This window comes from Bubalus kerabau, chromosome 6 (assembly GCF_029407905.1).
Source record: "Bubalus kerabau isolate K-KA32 ecotype Philippines breed swamp buffalo chromosome 6, PCC_UOA_SB_1v2, whole genome shotgun sequence".
In the NCBI taxonomy this organism is placed as follows: Eukaryota; Metazoa; Chordata; class Mammalia; order Artiodactyla; family Bovidae; genus Bubalus; species Bubalus kerabau.
The window spans coordinates 81,554,551-81,577,172 of NC_073629.1; the positions used below are offsets into that span (position 1 = coordinate 81,554,551).

Consider the following 22,622-nt stretch of genomic DNA (forward strand, 5'->3'; position numbering starts at 1 on the left):
TTTAGACAGAGCTCTACTGATGAAGACCCACTCCAGTGTTCTTGCCTGGAGAATCCCAGAGGCGGGGGAGCCTGGTGGGCTGCCATCTATAGGGTCGCAGAGAGTCGAACACGACTGAAGCGGCTTAGCAGCAGCAGCAGCAGCAGCTACTGATGAAGAGACTGATGCACCAGAGTTTTGCTTCTGAAAATCAAAGTAAGAGGTGACTTCTCATTACCACCATTGGCAACCACACCACCCTCAACCCCATCATTTCTCTCTTTTTTAAACGGAAAGTTTAAAAACATTTTCTTTTTGGCTGTGCCATGTGGCATGTGACTGCAGCCATTAAATGAAAAGATGCTTGCTCCTTGGAAGAAAAACTATGACAAACCTAGACAGTGTATTAAAAAAGCAAGACTCCACTTTTCTGACAAAGGCCCGTATAGTCAAAGCTATGCTTTTTCTAGTACGAATGTGAAAATTGGACCATAAAGAATGCTGAACACCAAAGAATTGATGCTTTCAAATTTTCATACAGAAGCCAGAGGAACATTAAAATGTCAGTTAAATCATGGCACTGCTGAGTTTAAAACCCTGTAATGACTCTCTATTTCATTCAGAGTAAAAGCCCAAATTTCTGCAGTGACTGATGGATCCTACATGTTCTCCTTGCCTTCCTTCACATACATTTTGTTCCAGATATGATGGTGTCTTTGCTGTTCCTTGAACAGTATGCTCCCAGTGCACTGAAACTCTTTCCTGTATTTGTTGGTTTATTCCTGTTGATCCTATAAGATTTACACAGCTATTACCTCCCTGAGACCTGCACTGACCACCAATTTTAAAGTTGCAAACCTATCCCCAGCACTGCCCCACTTTCTTTCTCTCCATGGCACTTGTCGCCACTGTTTCTGTTTCTAGTGAATTCTCTCTTCCTGGATGTAGATAGCTGCCTCTCCCTCTGTCCTCCCATGGGCTTTCCTGGGAGTTTGGACGTGGTGTGGGTGGGAGGACAGAGCATGTAAGATGACTAATCCTATTGGATCAGGTCTTACCCTTTTAACCTTTTTACTTCTTAGAGGCCCCATCTCCAAATTCAGCCACACTGGTAGTTGGGGCTTCAATATATTAATTTGGAGGGTGGGGGGCAGTACACCAGAATCAGGGCATGGATTTTTGTCTGTTCTGTTCACTGTCTACAAAAGTTCTTGGCATATAGTAGGTACTCAAAAATAATTGTTCAATGAAGGAATAAAATACCTAGCCCATAAGTGGTAGACAGCCTCTAAAATGGCTCCTGGTATCCACACCCTGGTGTAATCCCCTCCCCTTGGGTTATACCTAGAAACCCCCTTTTAGTGCATAACAATAGTACAGAAAAAGTTACAGAACTTCACTTCCTAGATTATGAAAGGACTCTGGCTTCTAGCTCTGTCCTCTCTTTCTCTCTCATTTGCTGATTCTGATAGAAACTAGTTGCCATGTGTGTGCCATGGACAGGCCCACATGTCAAGGAACTGAGGGAAGCCTGCAAAAAACTTAATCTTGCCGACAACCACAAAATTGGAAGAGCATGGAAGATCTTCCCTCAGTCAACTTGATTCAAACCCAAAGAAACTATGAAATAATGTTTGCTATTTTAAGCTGTAAGTTATGGGGTAAATTTTTAATGCAGCAAAGCATAACTTATATACCTAATAATACAGGAATGATGACCATGTCTAAAAAACCTGAACACCTTATCTGGGAATTATCATTTGAAAATCGGGCTGTCCTTATAGTTTGGTACCATTCAATTGCTACAGGCCTGTTGTTGTTCAGTTGCCAAGCCATGTTTGACTCTTTATGACCCCTTGGACTGCAGCACACCAGGCTTCCCTGTCCCTCACTATTTCCCAGAGTTTGCCCAAATTCATGTCCACTGAATCATTGATGCCATCCAACCATCTCATCCTCTGCCACCCTCTTCTCCTCCTGCCCTCAATCTTTCCCAGCATCAGGGTCTTTGCCAATGAGTTGGCTGTTTGCATCAGGTGGCCAAAGAATTGGAGCTTCAACTTCAGCATCAGTCCTTCTAATGAGTATTCAGGGTTGATTTCCATTAAGACTGACTAGTTTGATGCCCTTGCTGTTCAAGGGACTCTCAAGGATCTTCTCCAAGCACCACAATTCAAAAACATCAATTCTTTGGCACACTGCTTTCTTTACTGTCCAGCTCTCACATCCGTACATGACTAACAGAAAGACCATAGCCTTAACTATATGGACCTTGTCAGCAAAGCGATGTCTTTGCTTTTTAACACGCTGTCTAGGTTTGTCATAGCGTTCCTGCTGAGAAGCAATCGTCTTCCCATTTCACAGCTGCAGTCACTATCCACAGTGATTTTAGAGCCTAAGAAGAGGAAATCTGTCACTGCTTACACCTTTCCCCCTTCTATTTGTCATGAAGTGATGGGACTGAATGCCATGATCTTAGTTTTTTTAAATATTGAATTTTAAGCCGGTTTTTTCACTATCCTCCTTCACCCTCATCAAAAGGCTGTTTAGTTCCTCTTTGCTTTCTGCCATTAGAGTGGTATCATCCCCATATCTGAGGTTGTTCATATTTCACCCAGCAATCTTGATTCCAGCTTATAACTCACCCAGCCAGGCACTTTTCATGACATGCTCTGCATTTAAGTTAAATAAACAGAGTGACAATAAACAGCCTTGTCATACTCCTTTCTCAATCCCGAACCAGTCTGTTGTTACATACAAGATTATAACTGTCACTTCTTAACCCATACACAGATTTCTCAGGAGACATGTAAGATGGTCTGCTATTCCCATCTCTTTAAGTGTTTTCCACAGTTTGTTATGGTCCACACAGTCAAAGGCTTTAGTGTAGTCAATGAAAGAGAGGGAGATGTTGTTCTGGAATTCCCTTGCTTTCTCTATGGTCCAGCGAATGTTGGCAATTTGATCTCTGGTTCCTCTGCCTTTTCTGAACCCAACTTGAACATTTGGAAATTCTTGGTTCATGTATTGCTGAAGCCTGGCTTAGAGGATTTTGAGCATAACCTCATTAGCATGGGAGATGAGTGCAATTGTCCAGTAATTTGAAAATTCCTGAGTACTGGTCTTCTTCAGAATTAGGGTGAAGATTGACCTTTTCCAGTCTTGTGACCACTGCTGGGTTTTCCAAATTTGTTGGCATATTGAGTGCAGCACATAAATAGTATCATCTTTTAGGATTTTGAATAGCCCTGGCAATACAGGTGCTTTTTTCTTCCCATAGCACCCAGCTTGTAGGATCTCAGGTCCCCGACCAGGGATTGAATCTGGGGCCCTGCAGTGAAAACACTGAGTCCTAACCACTGGACCCATGGGGAATTCTCTTCGGGAACTTCCTGTCTATATTCAAGGCTCTAAAGTAGGAGTTAGCAAACTGTGGCCCACAGGCCAGCTGTCTGCTTTTGTAAATAAAATTTTATGGATCACAGACATACTCATTTACTTCATAGATTGTCTACTCCTACATTTGCAGAACTGAGTAGTGGCCACAGGGATCATCTGGCCAGCAAGCCTCAAATTTTTACTATCTAGCCCTTTAAGAAAAAGTTTGTGTACTCAGAGACAAAGACTAATAAAGAGATCTTGATATCTCTGTCTTTAATGCTTTCTAAGAAGTATACCTTTTGCTCTCTTTTCCCCAATCTTTAAAAGCCCAGTAAGAGGGTCAAATACCTCCCACCTACACATGGAGGCAGGACTACTGAGTGGTTTAGAGCAGCAATCTTTACATTTTTTGGTGATAATCCACAGTAAGAAGTCAATTTTATATCACTACCAAGGATACCAGGTACATATACATGTGTGTGTATATATACACACACATAAACATATACATATAATTTTAAAAATGTATCATAAACCAATACTTATCCTTCATATAAGATATCTTCTGTTATTTTCTATTTTATTTCATGTTACTGCAAGGTGCTGGATTCTCCCACTAAATTGATCTTCCTAATGGGACTGCTGAATGGATGTGACTTCCTGGATGACCATCCTTGGTCAGGGTTTGGTGTGATGTCAGGACAACCTGCCTTCTAATCTCAGCTCTGACTCTCACTAGCTGTGGAATCTTGGAGGCAGGGGCCCTGATGCTCTGAGCCTCACTCTTCTCACTGGCAAATGGGAGAGTTACTATCTTGGGGATCGCTGTGAGGGTAAACATGAGAAAGTCCATGTAAAGTGCTATGCCCTTGGCACATGGTAATACTTTCATAAAAATAACAACAAATCAATAAATGCCCTTGTCTCAGTTGCGTATTACATTATTTTCGTGTCCTTCCAACTTTGCTGAGCAATAGAGAAAACCTCCAAAGGGACTTCTAACAGAGGACTGACAAAGTCTATGGAATCATTGTTCCTTTTCTGAGACTCAGAAATGAGTTATGTTGGCAAACCAAAAGACTCTGTATCAACTGGCGTGAAATGCCTGCAGCCCTATAAACAGTGATCCTTTGCCAACTGGATTTAAGGAAACTCCCTTTTATTCAATCCCACAGCCATTATATTTGCTAAGCATTGAATTCCGCAGTAAGGTAAGTGTGCAACTCAAAAAGCAAACCACATGTAGATTATCCCAGGTAGAAAAAAAACAGTATTTCTCCTTACCCATCCTCTTTTAGGAAGGAAGATCTGGTCTTACTGTTCAAAGTCTTTCACATCTTTTTCCCAAGTTGCTTCTTATTCTCTCTCAGTGCCTCAGACTGCTGCTTTGTTTACATCTTAAAGGCTACTTCTCTCAAGAGAAGATTATAGGCACATTTTAGGAGGCAGGTGAGCCTGAATAAGGGCTTCCCTGCTAGATAAGTGGTAAAGAACCTGCCTGCCAATTCAGGAGACATGAGTTTGATTCCCAGGTCAGGAAGATCCCCTGGAGAAGGAAATGGCAACCAACTCCAGTATCCTTGTCTGGGAAATCCCATGGATAGAGGAGCCTGGCAGGCTACAGTCCATGGGGTCACAAAAGAGTTGGACATGACTTGGCAACTAAACAACAGCAACAAGCCTGAATAAAACAGAATTACGTTCAGAGTCTACTTTGCCCTGTTGTTGTCTCTCCCCCCATGACCTTCAACCCCGGTCCTTTAAATGAAGCTATGGCCTTGGTTTCAAATCCCCAAGGGTACCCTGAGAAAGCTTTATTAGGTTAGGGTTAAGCCTAATGTTAATTGTTGCACTAATTTTCATTCTGAATTACAGGGACCATAAACGCCAAATGGAGTTCAAAGGGAAAGGCTGGAGAAACAATCAGCTATAGCTCATTTGCTGCCAAACTGACTTTACTCCCTTACTTCACCATCAGTCCTCCCACTTTAGACTCTCTGGGGCTGGTGCAACAACAGCCTGGCACCTCTGCTTTCTCAGGAGCAACCTCACAGCCAGCCAGACCCCTCTCCTTCGTGACGTCTTATCCAATTCCCCGAGTCGATCCAAGTCCCATCCCAACAAATCATTTCGTTACCACACCCTCAGGCTCACCCTCTAGAGAGGGAGAAGGTTTTTGAGAAAGTGAATTGTTTCTGAAGAACTTTCTAGCCGTGAAAATTCCTAGCTGTGGACTAGAATGTGTAGGGAGGGAGATGGGTGCCCCTCTAGGGACTGCTGCTCTTATTGTGAAACCTTCGTTCTTTCCTCACTACCTAGTGGGACAGTTTCAAGAATCCCACAGTTTGAAGGTTTGTGGAAGGATCTTAGTTTTCCTCTTCTTTATCTCCTGCCCTCTCCCTGGAATAGGAGGAGGAACAGTAATATTCTGCTGTCTGTCCCTAGCTGTTCCCTTGTGAGCCTGTTTTCCCAGGCATAAGTGATCCACTCTAGAGATTCTTCTGTGTCTTTGCTGGGTTCCAGGACATTGTTAAATTCATGCAAAGCTTACATGATACAGAAGAAGACTTATCTGTCAGCCACTAAGTGACCTTGGGCTGGTCACCTTACCTTCGTGGGCCTCATAATGTAAGATGACAGATTAATTAGCTTAGGTAGGGAATCACTAGCAACTCCAGTTACTTGGTAGTGGCTGCTGGGAGACTAGTGTAGAAAACATCGGTGGGGCCACATTTAGGCTCTATAATTGATTAGTGATGCCTGCCACAGATGGGAGGTGAGGGAGAATTGCCTCTCCAATCATAGCAACCATCTTTAAGCTAAATGCTCTACTAATTATTCTCCATTTTTGATTCCTTTGATTCTAGATTCTGTTACTGAGATCTATCTCAGTTTAAGCTACATGTTTTAAGTGTTTGCCTCTGTGCCAATGAAATGAGGAGAAGGTACAGAAAAAATTTATCTTCTCGCCCTTTAAGTAATAAAGACCCAGAAATCTGATCTGCTTCTCTTTGAACCACAACACTTTAATTAGCTGCAGAAACTGGAGAAGATGGATTCTTTTGTTAGACACAGCCATTGTTTTCCTTGTCCTAAAATGGAGAAAATAACACTTAGATCCTTTTCATGCACCAGGCCATTATGGACAAAATTCTGACTTAATGAGTGAACTTCGAATATTAATTTAGTAAGAATGAAATTAGAGAACAATTTAAAAATTCTCATTTTGAACTGAGTACAAAGGAAAAATTAAAATTAAAGCAAGTAATATATTTCTGTACCTTTTTGAAATCGTGAAAAATAATAGTAAGACAGACCATGGAAACTTTTCAGCTTCAATGACATGTGTGCCTGAGGAGAGTGGCTGAGAGGGCTGAACACCTAAATAGAAATAAAATAAACACCCACCTACAAAAAGCAATAGAAAAAAGGGTAAACATCTGTTTGATAGTTAATATACATGTTATTCATGAATGACTAATGTTCAAAAATGTGGAATATGAGAGCATAATTGCCATAAAACTATTCAGAACAAGAGTTAATCTTGAGTTAATTTTGGTCTGGTGGTTTGAAGACACTCCAAAATTTTACAGTGCTGTGGATCCATCAAGTCATACACCAGTGATCCCCTGTAACAGAAGTATTGGTGTTTGCCCTGAATCTTCCCTGACTTCATATCTTGATATACTTTGGAAAAATAAGGGGCATTTTGCTTGTCATTTTTCAAAAAAGTATCAAGCAGAAAGAGGAAAAATTTTTACTGATTTGAAGTTATGTAGAAGCAAACTGTGGAAAATTCTTAAAGAGATGGGAATACCAGTCCACCTGACCTGCCTCCTGAGAAATCTGTATGCAGGTCAAGAAGCAACAGTTGGAACTGGACATGGAACAACAGACTGGTTCCAAATCGGGAAAGGAATACATCAAGGCTGTATATTGTCACCCTGCTTATTCAACTTATATGCAGAGTACATCATGAGAAATGTTGGACTGAATGAAGTGCAAGCTGGAATTACGATTTCTGGGAGAAATATCAATAACCTCAGATATGCAGATGACACCACACTTATGGCAGAAAGCGAAGAACTAAAGAGCCTCTTGATGAAAGTGAAAGAGGAGAGTGAAAATGTTGGTTTAAAACTCAACATTCAGGAAACTAAGGTCATGGCATCTCCCATCACTTCATGGGAAATAGATGGGGAAACAGTGGAAACAGTGAGAGACTTTATTTTTTGGGGCTCCAAAATCACTAGAGATGGTGACTGCAGCCATGAAATTAAAAGATGTTTGCTCCTTGGAAGAAAAGTTATGACCGATCTAAACAGCATATTAAAAAACAGAGACATTACTTTGCCAACAAAGGTCCATCTAGTCAAAGCTATTGTTTTTCCAGTAGTCATGTATGGATGTGAGAGTTGGACTGTAAAGAAAGCTGAGTGCGGAAGAATTGATGCTTTTGAACTGTGGTGTTGGAGAAGACTCTTGAGAGTCCTTTGGACAGCAAGGAGAGCCAACCAGTCCATCTTAAGGAAAATCAGATCTGAATATTCATTGGAAGGACAGATGCTGAAGCTGAAACTCCGATGCTTTGGCCACCTTATGCGAGGAACTGACTCACTGGAAAAGACCCTGATGCTGGGAAAGATTGAAGGCAGGAAGAAAAGGGGATGACAGAGGATGAGATGGTTGGATGGCATCATTAACCCAATGGACATGAGTCTGAGTAAGCTCCCGTAGTTGGGGATGGACATGGAAGCCTGGTGAGCTGCAGTCCATGGAGTTGCAAAGAGTCAGACACGACTAAACAACTGAACTGAACTGATTCCTTATAACAGGTTTACTGTAACTTTTATTAATAGAATATCCACATTTTCAATTTAATTTTTTCAGGAGTGTCCTTTATAAAAATCTATCATTGTGATGTAGAGGTGCATCACATCCAAACAATGAATGCATATTACATTGCCATGATGTGAACAAGATGTTTGCCCCATATCCCCTCACTAAAAAATGACCCACAAAGGCATAAATGTTCTCTAGGTGTGTACTGTAGGTTCAGAGAATGGAGCAGAATTAGCTTTACAGGGCCTGGAAGATGGGATCTTTCCCTGATGGGCTCTTTGTCACATAACTCATGGTCTACTTGCATTGACATCTTTAGCCTGAACCATTCTCTGAGTTCTAGAATTTCTTATCTACTCCATGATGATTTAACATAATTTTATATTATTGGTATTGTTTGGGCCAGAAAGTTTGTTTGGGTTTTTCCATAAGCTGTTATAGAAAAACCCAAACTTTCTAGCCAACCCAATATTTTGGAGCCTAGCACATGTCATCCCAGGGACGGGGGAGCCTGGTGAGCTGTCTATGGGGTCGCACAGAGTCAGACATGACTAAAGTGACTTAGCAGCAGCACATGTCAAGAATTAGGGGTGCCAAAATAAATAAGATAATGGATGAGATGGACATATAATTAGACAAGGAAACAAGTTGGTAAGAGGGAGGTAAACACACAGTATGGTAGGCAGCACAGAGGAGGGGTGGCCAATCTGTGTAGACTCCGCGTAATGTAACTATGTCTCAACTTGAATTCATTAATTCTGTCCCTATGGGGTTGCTAAGAGAGCGACTTCACTTTCACTTTTCACTTTCAGGCATTGGAGAAGGAAATGGCAACCCACTCCAGTGTTCTTGCCTGGAGAATCCCAGGAGCGTGGGAGTCTGGTGGGCTGATGTCTATGGAGTCGCACAGAGTCGGACATGACTGAAGTGACTTAGCAGCAGCAGCAGCAGCCAGTCATACTTTAAGAAACTAAAAGCCATTGACATGCAAACTATGGGGACCTGATAAGATCTGTGAGAACCCAAGTTCCTTCAAAGCAACCCATTATTATAAAGTCCCTGCAGGTGCCTCAGAAGGCCAGATGAAGAGGGAAAACTATGGAATAAGTTCAGAAAAACTGTAACTTTAGTTCTGACTCTGCCTGTAATCGTATAACCTAGGGCAAGTTACTTCACCTGTTTTTCTGTAAAATTACAACTTGGAAGGGAAAAAACGGGGCTTGGTCACCTAGGAAATAAAAGTATCTGAGGCAGACATTGGCAGTACTCAACCACTGTTTAGGAGAGGGCCTTCACCAAAGGGCATCTGGGAGATAGTCTCTAGACTTGTGATATATCAGCTTCCACTACCTCGGTGGTTCACAGCCTTGGCTGTACTTTAAAATCGCCCAGACAGTTTTTGAAGCTATACCTATGTTCAGGGTGAAACCAGAACAGTTAAACTCTCCAGGGCTTACAGCAGTGAGCGCTGAATACTTGACTTGTGACATCATGTTCACCAAGCAATCTTTTCTGATTAATATTTGGCTACCTACAAATATTTAACAGGGAGGAAAATGTGCTGGTCAAAATGGCTTTGGATATTTTTGGTCGTGTGGCATTTATAAATCTCACTGTGAATTCATGAACTGGCCTTTTTTTTTCCCTCTATTTCCATCCTGTGAATGGAGTTAATGTCAACTTCTGAGAACAGGCCTGCTGTCATTGTGGGAACACTTCACATGTCTAAGCTGGCAAGTCTGTGGCCAGAGACTGGCTCTTCCTGGAGATCATAGGAAGCTGATGAATGCCAAACAGTCCCCTCGGGAGGTGGGGGCTGCTACCTGTTCCCATGAGAAAAGTGTGTGTGTCTGTGAATTGCTTCATGTGTGGGCAAAGCTAGTGAATATGTGCTGCCCTTCCCATACCTTCAGGCACGGTTTCCCTTTTTATTCTTCTCTCTTATATAAATAACTAATCTTTTCTTTTAAAAAGAGAAGACTTGGACTATTTAATCTGTAAGATTGCCCCCCAGCAATCATCACCTGTGATTGGCTTTAGTATTTCTAAAGAGTATTCTCAACCACTCCTTTAAAGAATCTGATTTTCTGCAGAAGTTCCCAGTCACTTTATGATCCTCTTTGATAAACACTATATTTTTTAAAAAAGGGCTTCCCTGGCAGCTCAGCTGGTAAAGCATCCACCTGCAATGCAGGAGACCCTGCTTTGATTCCTGGGTTGGGAAGATCTGCTGGAGAAGGGATAGGCTTCTCTATCACTCTAACACTCCAGTATTCTTGTGCTTCCCTGGTGGCTCAGCTGGTAAAGAATCCGCCTGCAATGAGGGAGACCTGAATTCGACCCCTGGGTTGGGAAAATCCCATGGAGAAGGGAAAGGTTACCCACTCCAGTATTCTTGCCTGGAGAATTCCATGGACTGAACAGTCCATCGCTTTACAAACAGTTGATCATGACTGAGTGACTTTCACTTTTCATCTTTTTAAAAAGGAATACACTACCTTGTTCTCAACCTGGGCACTCATCATCCCGCCTGGTCAAAACAGAACTCATTAAATGCAGTTAAATTAATTTTGCAAAGGCATAATTCACATAATTGCCAAGGATAGATATATATGTGGAAATTGTTTCCCAAGATAAAATTCAAACATCACACTATTATCAGAATTTGTCCTTGTCCTAAAGTGATGATAGCCTGAGCAGGTTTTCCCTTCTAGATGATAAAGCTATCTTTTTAGAAAAAACTATGGTAAAACAGACACGCCACAGCTTTTAAGTCATTTTCAAGGATCCTGTTCAATGGCAGTAAGCACATTCACACTGTTTTGCAGTCATCACCAACAAAGCTCTTCACATTTTTCACCTTCCTGAACGGAAACTTTACACCCAATAACTTCCTTTTCCCGTGTTTCCACAGCCCCTGGCAATCGTCATTCTACTTTCTGTCTTTATGAATTTTACTAATTTAGGTCCTCATATAAGAGGAATCATACACTATTTGCCCTTTTGTGACTGGCTTATTTCACTTCACATCATGTCCTTAAGTTTCATCCATGTTGCAGCATTTGTCAGAATTTCCTTCCTGTTTAGAGCCAAGTAATAAATATTCTTGTATGTGTGTGTGTACATATCACATACTGTTTATTCATTCACCCATCAAAGGACATTTCAGTTGTTTCTACCCAATTTGGTTACTGAGAATAATGCTATATGGACATGGGTGTAAAAATTTTTTGCCTTCATTCCTTTTGGATGCATACTCAGAAGTAGAATTGCTGATCATATGGCAATTATATATTTAATTTTTCCAGAAACTACTGTATGGTTTTCCACAGTGGCTGCATCATTTTACATCCCCACCAGCAAAGCACAGAGTTCCAATCTCTCCACTTGCTTGCCAACAATTGTTATTTCCTGTTTTCTGGTCATAGCCATTTAAATAGGTGTGAAGCACTATCTTCTATTGGTTTGATTTGTGTTTTCCCTCCTGGTTAATGATGTAGAGCATCTTTTCATATGCTTGTTAGCCATTTGGATATCTTCTTTGGAGAAATGTCTATTCAAGTCCTTTGCCCATTTTTAAATCAAGCTATTTGGTTTTTTGCTGTTAAGTTGTAGTTCTTTGTATAGTCTGGATATCAATCCCTTATCAGACATGATTTGTAAATGTGTTTTCCCATTCTTGTGAGCAAGTTTTTCATTCTGTTGATAGTGTTCTTTGAGGCACAGTTTTTAATTTTGATGAAATACAATTTATCTATTTTTTTGTTGTTGTTACCTGTGCTTGGTGTCATATTTAAGTAATCATTGTCAAATCCAATATTATGAAGATTTTTCCTTACATTTTCTTCTTAGAAGATAGATAATTGATCTTGGCCAGGTTTCTAGATAGTTCTTTAAGCACAAGCTTTTATTTGATATTCATAACAATTGGTATCCGTGACTGTTAGGTGGGGCTCATCCTGGACTCCAGACTTTACTCCTACCAGACACAAGATTACACAAGTTTTTCATGTCTGGATACCTTAGTGGTTTTGGTTCTCAGTTTTGGATGTTTTTGCTGTTAAGATGGCAAGCCTTTCAAAGATCCCTGATTAGTTTTGCAGAGGGAAGTATGCACTATTACTACCTTTTCATGTCCTGTATTTCAAATACTCCCTTTAGCACAAGCTTGCCTGCCACACATCACAAAACATAATGTGAGTTACGAGTCCCCAGCTGAAAACTGGAGTGTGTAACTGCATCACGGTCCATTTCCAACCTGTAGATCCAATCTCCAAAGAGGCAACTGAAAAATGTCCCTATGGATTTCAATATAATATAGTGTTGATATTTTTTCCTCTTAGAGCTTACAGCAACTAAAGATTACATTGAAACTTTAAAGGAAGAGAGCAGTAAGAAATGGGCAGACAGTTCCCCAGCAGGTTTCTGACAGGACTTGGACTTAATTATTTCACAGTGACGGTAATGTAACCGAAGGAGGGGAGAGGGAAATTATTAAGTACAGATTTGAAGACCTTGGGGATGATACTACATGTAGGTAGTTTTAAAACTGACTTATGTCTATCACTCCGTTCCTTGGCAACATTGTTACCTAGATTATAAGTAATACCAATGAAATGTTAATAAATACTGGAGTGCCAGCTCATCTGGCAAAAAGGTGTCAGTTTAGTTTGGGCTTATCTGCATAACAAAAACTACAAAATGATTAACTCATATGACATCTTTTCTGTTCCTTCTGATTAAAAAAATTGTTTTATTATAGCACTAACTATATTTTAAGGAGTAAAAAATGATGGTTGGATTGATTAATTCTGAATACTGGATTTGTGACATAGTGTTACAAAATGACAGCTACTTGTGTATGTATATGTGTGAGTTTCTTGAGTTGTGAACCCTTTTTTTCATTCATCTTTATATGGCAGGACCTGGCATACAGTAAACACAAAATTAACTTATTTATTCAACAGGCTTTTTTTTTTTTTTTTTTTTGAGGCCCACTATATACCAGATGCTAATATGGAGATATTTATCCTGGAAAAGCTATGGTTAGTAGGAGTGACAAGCATCTATTATCAATCAACAATAAAAATAGTTTCAGTCATAAATGTTAAAATAATGAGCTGGTGTTGATGAATATAAGCATTAGAATGTGCAGTGGCTAGTGCAGGTTAGTTTACAATTCTTTGTGTTTGGAGATATGAGTGCCAGGCAGAAGTCAGATCTGTGTCTTCCCACTGGCAAACCAAGTTAGAAAGCTCACTGCGTCCTGTCCCTGAAAGAATTCCAGGAGAAAAGGCCCATGAACAGTTGGGCTTTGCAGTTTATGTGAAAGCCTTGCAGGCTGTGGGAAACGCTCAGGCAAGTCTCATCCTGACCTCTCGGATCTCCCCACAGTGGCTGAGGGACTGTGATGAGGTCTCCAGCTCCAGGAGTTTGCTTTGAAAAGTTTTGCTCTCTGCTCTCCTGCCAGCTTGCAAGCTGGAGATGTCTCCTGCTGAAAATAGAAGCAGGAGAAAGAGATGGGAAAGCAGAAGGTAGAAAGGGGCTGAAGGGGAGTTACTCCTAAGGGAGCCAAGATAGAGAGAGAGGGAGGAACTGAGAGCAGGAAGGAGGCACTCCCTTTGATTTGTGGTGTCCTTTCTCTGCTAGGAATTCCCATGCGCTGCTATTGATACCTCCTTTAATCATCCCCACGACGTTGTGAAGGTATCCACCATTATTTCCAATTTCACACAGACAATCATTCATTCATTAAATATTCATCCTCCTCTCTGTGAGATAGTGAAGGACAGGAGAGCCTGGTCTGCCGCAGTCCATGGAGTTGCAAACGACTCAGTGATAGAGCAACAACAATTTCTCTGTGAGGCCCTGTGGGCGGGAGGCCAGGAGACACTGTGCAGGTTCTGTTAGGGGAAACCGAGGCCCGGGGAGGCAGGTATGGAGCTCAGAGCTGCTGCTTCTTAGCGGGTTTTTCACATCGGGCCAGGTTGGCACTGGAGTAGTCCACTGGTGTGACTGGACAGCCTCCTCAACCGGTTCAGGCTAGGGGGTCACCAGGATGGCGGAAGTGGCAGGGTACTGACTTCACTCGCATCTACCAGGCTGGGCTGCTGGCTAGGGGCAGGCCCAGGCGCCCTGCAGGGAAGAATTTCTCTCCTACTTGTGAAATTACTCTGATTGAAGCCAGGGAGATTTACAACCTACTGAGATCTGGAGCTTGAATATCCAAGGAGGGGCATATGAAAAAGAACGGAAGTCCAACAGATTCTGTGAAATTTTATGATTTCATTTTCATTTCAAAGCTTTGAGAAGGGTTGGGTGGGGGAGAGGGCAGCAGTTCTCGGGAAGGCCCCTCCCCCGCTATCCAGCAGCAGGAAGTGAGCCCCGGGGGCGGGGGAGGGGGCTGGACCCAGAGAGAGGGGTGGGGGAGGTGTGACCCCCCGGGTTTTCTTTTGGAAACTGAATTGAAAAGACAAAACAAAATTGAACCCAACAGTTCTCGCCACTGTTGTTCCTAGAGTATTTGGCCATTGCTCTCCAGCTGGGATCAAATACTGTACTTTTGAGTATTATACACTTAAGCATTTTTTTTTAATAGTCGCTATATCCTGTCTGACTCTTTGCAACCCCGTGAACTGCAGCACGCCAGGCTTCCCTGTCCTTCACTATCTTCTGGAGTTTGCTCAAACTTCTGTCCATTGAGTCAGTGATGCCATTCAACCATCTCATCCTCTATCGTCCCTTGCTCCTCTTGCCCTCAATCTTTCCCAGCGTCAGGGTCTTTACAGTGAGTTGGCGCTGTACTGGTATTAAAAATGAGTAGGTATAGGCATAGGTAGAGAGGGTGGTAAAAAGGAATTAATAAAGAGCTGTTGGTGAATATGATAGGGGTTGAGTCTGGACTCAAAGATGAGATAGATACAATTCTGATACTTCTATAAAAGTTAGAACCTGTTTCCCATTGTAATGGGAATAATAATTCCCACCACAGAGGGTGTTTCATATATTTAAATGTCACTCTTTTGTTTGCCATTCTCTAAAACAAATTAGACCATGCCACTCATGCTTAAAGCTCTCAAACATTCCCTCATTATACTTGGGATTAAAAAAAAATGTTAATAAAGCTTAACAAGCCCTGACACCAATACAAATCACATGGATTCTCAGTAGTCTACCCACCACATGCTGCTTTTCTTTTCATAAAATTATCATTACTTGCGATTATACAGGTGTTCTCTTAGTTATTGTCTGCCTCTCCTATGGAAGTACAGTCTCTCGGAGAGTAGGGATTGCTGCTAATTTTGTTCTTTAATCCACCATATAATCACATAATACCTAGAACTTAAGTTCAAGAAATATGTTTTGAACAACTTAATGAATGGATGAATGAAATGTGTCTGGTACACAGTAAGCTGTCAATAAATGGCAGCATTTTCTATTCCTATTGTAGTGGTAATGAGAAGTGGGGAAGGTGAACTTCCTATACATGAAACAGCTGGAGTGTTAAGCAGCTTTACTGTCCAAAAGTGCTTTTGCAAGCAGTGTCTCATCGTCATCCTCACACCAATCTCAACAGGGAGGCAGGCCAGGTGTCCTAATCCACATTTACCAACAAGGAAACTGAACTAGAGAAAAAAATGTTCAGCTTCCAAGTCCCATAGCCAGCTAAGCAAGATCAAAGTGCAGATGCTTGAATGTTCCTGTTTATGTGGCCAGAAGGAACCCCAGAGCCACCTTCAGCACAATGCCAGGCAGAGCAATCACCCATCTCTGGGCCTTCCTTCTGATCTGGGGGAGAAGAGAGGTATGCCTTCAAGGTGACAGGGGATATTTAAGACTTAAGGAAGTATCCTTCTAGCCACCTTCTCTGTAAAAATGTTTAAAAAAAAAAATTCAAACACACTAAAGCAGGAATGCCAAATGCTGCCTGACAGTGTTCAAACTCCAGAGCCTCTGCCTAGAGACAGCTCAGAAGGACGCACAGACATGTTGTCAACAGAGGCAGCAGGTGAGCAGAGGTGGATGAAGACTTCCTGAAGTGGGATTGGAGTTGTGAAGCAAAGCCCTCTGTCCTGAGCCCCCAGATCCTCCCAGTCCATCGTCTGGGACCCTTTACAGTCCCCCTCCTCTTGAAGGCACCATCATTTGGTGGTATTGTTACTGTTCTATGGCTGCTATAGCAAATCACCACAAACTTGGAGACCTAAAATAACACATTTGTTCCTGCTCAGTTCTGGAGGGAAGAGGTCCATAATCAGTTGAGATCAAAGTGTTGGCAGGGCTGTGCTCCCTCTTGGAGGCTCTAAGAGAAAAATCTCTTCCTTGCCTCTTCTGGGTTCTGGTGGCTACATTCCTTGGGCTATAGCCACATCATCCCAATTTCTGCCTCTGTGATCACAGTAACTTATTTTCTGCAATCAAATCTCCCTCTGACTCTCTCTTATAAAGACACTTGACTCTGTTTAGAACCCACCTAGATAATCCAGTGTAATCTTCTCCTCTCAATCTCCTTAATTTAATCACAGCTACAAAGTTCCTTTTTCCATATAAGGTCATATTCACAGGTTCTAGAAGTTAGGATTTTTTGATCTTTGGGGAGAATTTTAGGTTAAAACAATACATTGGAAATCACTTTCTTAGCTAGGTTCCTCATTTGACAGGTGAAAAAACTGATACCCAGAGAGGAGAAAGTCCAAAGTCACAGGACAGGTCCAGAAAATGCTGTATTTAAGAAGCTGGGCCTTGGTATCTATCTATCTAATGGAATATTACTCAGCCATAAAAAGAATAAAATACTGCCATTTGCAGCAACATGGATGGAACTAGGTAAGATCATACTAAATGAAGTCAGAGAAAGACCAATTTTCTATGATATTACTTATATGTGGAATCTAAAAAAACAATACAATGAATCTCTACACAAAACAAACTCACAGACATAGAAAGCAAACTTATGGTTACCAAAGGGGAAAGAGGGTAGGGGGAAGGCTGAATTAGAAGTATAGGATTAACAGATACAAACTACTGTACATAAAATAAATACGCAATAAGGATTTTCTGTATAACACAGAAAACAACATTCAATATTTTATAATAACATAATGGAAAATATTGGAAAATAATATATATACACACACACATAACTGAATCATTTTGGTGTACACCTGAAACTAAGTATTATAAATCAGCTATACTTTAACTTTTTAATTAAATAAAAAGAAGGTGGGCTTTTCTCTATATCATACAATTGTGATTCTAGAAAAGCCATTTTAAAAGGAGGATTGGGAATAGCCTGATGTATATATCATATTATCCATTCATTTTGAAATTCTGTTTTATTTTTGAAGAGAGGTTGGACATTCCACTACTTACCCAGCATGCTCTCTGAAAATTTCCAAAGACAGGAAGATGTGTTAACCTATTTTTTCCCTGTGGTGGGTAATTAGTCTGGGCTCTTGAAATCCTATACAATGGCCTACTTTGGAGAAGCAGCTAAAAGCAGCTCTACCTCAAACCTACTCCCTGATTTTCAGTGTGAGTACATGTGTGCGGGCACCCGCGCAAATATGGAAGAAATGACGAGTCACAGAGAAAGTCACTGCTGTGTGTGCAGACAGAGCCCACCAGGTGGGAGGCAGCCAAGACGGAGGGAACGCAGAGCACCTGCACAGGCACCCCTCCCAGTGTAATCGCAGCTACATGTATATGCACAGCTCACAGGCCACACCAGAAACCCACTCCCTACACGCAGGCTTGGCGGGAACTCCCAGTTCTGTGGAAGAAAAGGCACTGAAATGTCTGTCCTGGCTCTATCATAGTCCATGTCGCCACAGCCCTCCCTGTCCTAGATCTCATCCCCAGCTGCACCCTCCCCATAAGAGCCGTAAAACCAACCAGACAGGAAGCCCTGCCTCTCCTCTCTCCTCAGGCATTTTGCCCAAGACCTCCTCCTCCTCTTTTATTTACTAGCCTGTCATCCTCATTTTTCTTGATTTTATATCCAGCCTCTTGATACCTGATTTTGGTCCTTTCTTGGCTTATGTCTTAGTTTGAGATTTTCCAGAAGGAGAGTTAAGCCTGTAGTTTAGGTGAGAGATGCAGGTGTCTTTGGTAGGAAGGGAAGACAGACAGCAAAGTGTGCCTGCTGAAGTTACACAATAAGGTAACTGGATCATTGTCCTGCAGGGTTGCTCTGGGAAAGAGTGCAGACCACACACCTCCCCAAGGAGAGAGGGAGCTGCAGTATTTATACACCAGTTCCAGATAGTCTTTGGTGAGGGCTATTTCTGGCGGCTGAGAATTTCCCAGAGCTCTTGTCTGCCTTTCACAGGCACAGAGCAGCTTTACGTGATGCTGGGAAACGAAGCCCTCAGGCACAGGGATGCAGATGCTGGCAGTTGGAAGGTGCAGGGTTTGGGAGATCTGGATGGGCACTGATAGTGTCTGCCACAGGTTGCCAGGTTTGGCTCCTTCCTCAGCTTTCTATTCCTGACTCAAGACAGTCCCATCACACAGCTTCTTTGATATTTTAGAACTTGGAAATGAAGAGGCAGAGTGAGTGTTAGTTCTCTGCTTCTGAGGAACACTATCTCCCACTGTTTGAATAAACCCAGGCTGCTATGGGAAAAAGGAGGCCAGCACACTAAGAGAAATAAACCCGAGTGGAGGAGAGCCTTCTGTTGAGTTCTAAACCACGATTCCAGTTGCCTTGAGATCCAGCTAAGTGCCCCTCTCTGAGCCTTTCAGGAATTCGCCTCTTCTGCTTAAGCTATTAGAGTTGGGTTTTTTCAAACTCAGATGAATTCTGACTAATGTACTCCTGAACGGTTTTGAATTGCTCTCCCCTGCCACTATCCACAAATAATAATAAAATGGTGATAATAATAAATATTGTACTGCTACTATGTGTCAGATATTTTCTAGACACTTGGGTATAAACGGGGAAGTGATTATTTTTTTCTTATGAACAAAATTTGCCTGCCCATGATCCTAGATATTCTTTCTTGGTTTTCTTTATCTTCTCTAATAGCCCTTCTTTGAGCACCCATACTTGCTGGACTATGTGTTTCATATGCCCAGTTCCTACCCAGCCCTTGATAGGGGCTCTCTCTTTAAGATATATTTCTTTTCTCAGCCAGTGTGAAATAACTGGTGCCCTCCCACTACATTTCTCTATTAAAAAAATAATTTCCATAGTACTTCTGAAATTTAATTTCTTTTAGCAAAGAGAATAGACATCCATTTAAAAAAAAAGTTGAAAAAATGTCATATATGGTAGTCAGGAGCCTTTCAGTTTCAAAAGGAGGATTTATTGACTCCTATAGGAAAAATATTAAGAGCAGTCAGCTTCAGGTATAGCTAGATCTAGGATTTCAAACAATGCCATTATTACTTAGTGCTGGCGTGTCTCTCTGTTTTCCTTGGTGCTAGCCTCATTCTTCAAGTGAGCATTAGCCACAGGGTAACCTCTTTCTTCATGCCCAGCAGTTTTAGGATGACATCCTATAGGCAAAATCCTAATGCTAATGTTTATTAGCTTTCATTGGCCAGGTCTTGTACCAGCTCCCTGACTTATCACTGTGGCCAAAAGCATGTGGTCCTCTTATTGGTCATGCCTGGGTAATGTGACCATATTTGAATTCACAGGGAAGAGTTAGGTTTCCCTGACCCATGTGGCCTGGCTTTGAGAAGGGAGTCTTTAATGGAAAACAGGAAAACTCTTTCCAGAGAAGTGGAATGGATGCAGGGCCCACAGAAATATTATACTGTGCAAATACCTAGCTGAGAGAACACTTTCATACGTGTGATTCTCAGGCACATTTTCTGCCAGTCAATAACGAACTGTAACGTTTAACCACAAATCCATAAGTTCTTCTCTGTTTTTCTGGAGAAAGAGGATGAAGAGAGCAAAAAGATAGAAGGACCTGAAGTGTGGTGAGAGTTTCCTGGTGTCAAGGAGAAAGAAGCATTTATAAAAGGGCGGCAAAGGATGCTCAGATGTGCTTCAAAGACAGAAGGATTCTGTCTTAGCTGGTTCTATTTTCCTTCAACTTGGTGGGTGATATGAGTGGTACTCAAAATATCTTGCATGTGTATGTGTGTCTTCTGGCTTTGTATAAAGGAGCTTTTCCTCTTGGGCCTTTTAATTGGAAGACTGCTCTCAAACACATTTGGCAAGATTCCATGGGAAGAACAAGTTAAGTAAGGGAGAGAGGGGGAACTTGGAGAGGCACTCTGCTCTTACCATCAGGAGACTTGAGTAGCATTGGATAGCCATTATCATTCTGCATTTTCCAGAGTTTGAAATTTTCATTATAGATTCTTGTTACTTTCCCAGAAGCACTATTGTATTAACTTTCTGTTTAATAATTCAGTTTGATCAAAGTATGGATTGTTTGTGGGAGGGAGACTAGCTGAGACTTCAAGCAACTCAAGATTCATTAAATCCTGGAGCAGGTCACTATGCAGATGTCAGGAGAAATTGTCTGCCTGAGATCAGAAGACTTACCATCCACAAAATAATGGCTAGCATTTACTGAGGCCTTACTAAGAGCTTACTAAATGAATATTAACTCATGTAATCCTCACGACAATTCTGCATGCTGGGTTCTATTAGCACCACTATTTTACAAATAACAAAACTAAGAATCCACAAATAAACAACTTTCCTAGGCTTGCAGAATGAGTAAAGTGGCAGAGTCGGGATTAGAACTCAACCTGTCTGCCTCCAAAGTCCACGTTCTAATTGTTAATCTGTCCTCCAGAATCAGCCTTGGCAGACTTTACCTTTGGAAGTCATATGCAGCATATCTAGTTCTACCTCTCATGAGCACAGGTACTTCTGATGGAGAAACTGCCATCCAACCTTACTTCTTGAATCCCTCCAGTGATGGGGTGCTCATTACTTGTCAAGGGGGCCATTTAGATTGTTGGTTAGCTATAATGATTTTTAAAAATTTATTTATTTTTAATTGAAGGATAATTACTTTACAACATTGTGTTGGCTTCTGCCATACATCATGAATCAGCTTTAGAGATGCATATGTCCCCTCCCTCTTGATCCTCCTTCCCACCTCCCACCCCATCCCACCCCTCTAGGTTGTCACAGAGCACTGAGTTTGGGTTCTCTGCATCATACAGCAAATTCCCACTGGCTATCTATTTTACACATGGTAATTATATATTTCAATGCTGCTGTCTCAATTCGTCCCACCATCTCCTTTCTCTACTGTGTCCACAAGTCTGTTCTGTCTGTGTTTCCTATGCTGTGCTATAATGATTAAGTTGCTTTTTCTTTCCCCTAAACTAAACTCCAACTACCCTCACTGTAGCTCTCATTCTTGATATGAGTGATGATGGCCCTGTAACAAACAAGTATTATGGGCCTGGTTCTGAGCTAAGCATTCTCTTATTACCTTCATTTTCAAACTCTCAACTACAAGTACAGGAGAAGAGACTCAGAGAAATTGGGTAACTTGCCCAGCATCACACAGATTAGAATCCTAGTCTGACTCCAAAATTATCCCCAAGGAAACAAATGTCTCCCAGGAGCAGAATCTTTGCCTTTGAAGTATTTTATTTGGTTACAATTCAGCTTTACTTACTGAGCCATAGTCTTGGTTTGGGGGCTTGGGGTGGGGGATACCAGGCTTTGAGGACTCATGCACAGATGTATGTGAGACAGAATGAGTAATTCCCAGGAATTCCCCATCTAAAAAATCACATAGATGAATATGTCTGTGGTCTGAGGCCCAGCTAGGATCTAACTTCACAGAGAGGATGCCTTCAGCTGGGGTCAGATGGAGCAGCTGAGAGAACCCTGTCTACTGACCGTCTCCTCTATGGGTATATCGTGGGCTGACCACAGGTATCTCCAAAGTGTTTTCTTGTTTCCGCCAAAGCCTTTTTTATCAGGATGCTTGTGCTCTGGGAGGAGGAGTGCTCCGTGAAGACCTGCTTCTGGCCTCAGTGCTGAAGGGTGGGAAAAGACCTGAATGAACAAGCTGAAGCAAGCACTGGGAGGGGCCAGTGCTAACGGCCTAGGGCACTGCGGAAAGCTGCCAGCAGCTAACATTTGAAGATAGTTATCTCTACTTTTCTATAATCCAGTACTGTGTTCTCCAAACCAAAAGCCACTGCAAGCTTCCCTGATGCCCTTAAGCAGGGTTAGTCACTTAGCATTCTGTACACACCCTGCTCTCTGGCTCACTTCAGCACATTGTATTATAATTGTGCTTACATTCCGTTCTCCTTCACTAGAATGACAGCTCCCAAGACTAGTCCTACCTTAAAATCTCTGCCCCATGTTGGAACATCACCTGGAAAGTGCTTTGCCAGGTACTTAGCACACCACACATTTCACTTATTTTTTTATCCATTGTCTTTCTCTCCTCCAACTGAAATACAAGATCTTTGAGTAC

General features: G+C 41.8%; 1 protein-coding gene across 14 annotated transcripts in view; it reads right to left on the reverse strand.

The window, feature by feature from the left end:
* Positions 1-22,622, reverse strand: part of LOC129655324 (craniofacial development protein 2-like) — a 111,509-nt gene that overhangs the window by 20,886 nt on the left and 68,001 nt on the right. For 3 of the 14 annotated variants that reach the window (XR_008715889.1, XR_008715891.1, XR_008715887.1), the window contains one exon: positions 21,822-22,173. The exons of 3 other annotated variants lie outside the window; for them this stretch is intronic. Coding sequence is in view for 2 of the 11 variants with exons in the window: in XM_055585598.1 (XP_055441573.1) it covers positions 46-183 (138 nt within the window). In the remaining 9 variants the exon portion in view is untranslated. Of the gene's footprint in view, positions 1-31; positions 184-6,356; positions 6,453-13,207; positions 13,697-21,821; positions 22,174-22,622 lie in introns of those variants that run through there. 8 more of the 14 variants (XR_008715883.1, XR_008715888.1, XM_055585598.1 and 5 more) reach the window with 5 other exon arrangements.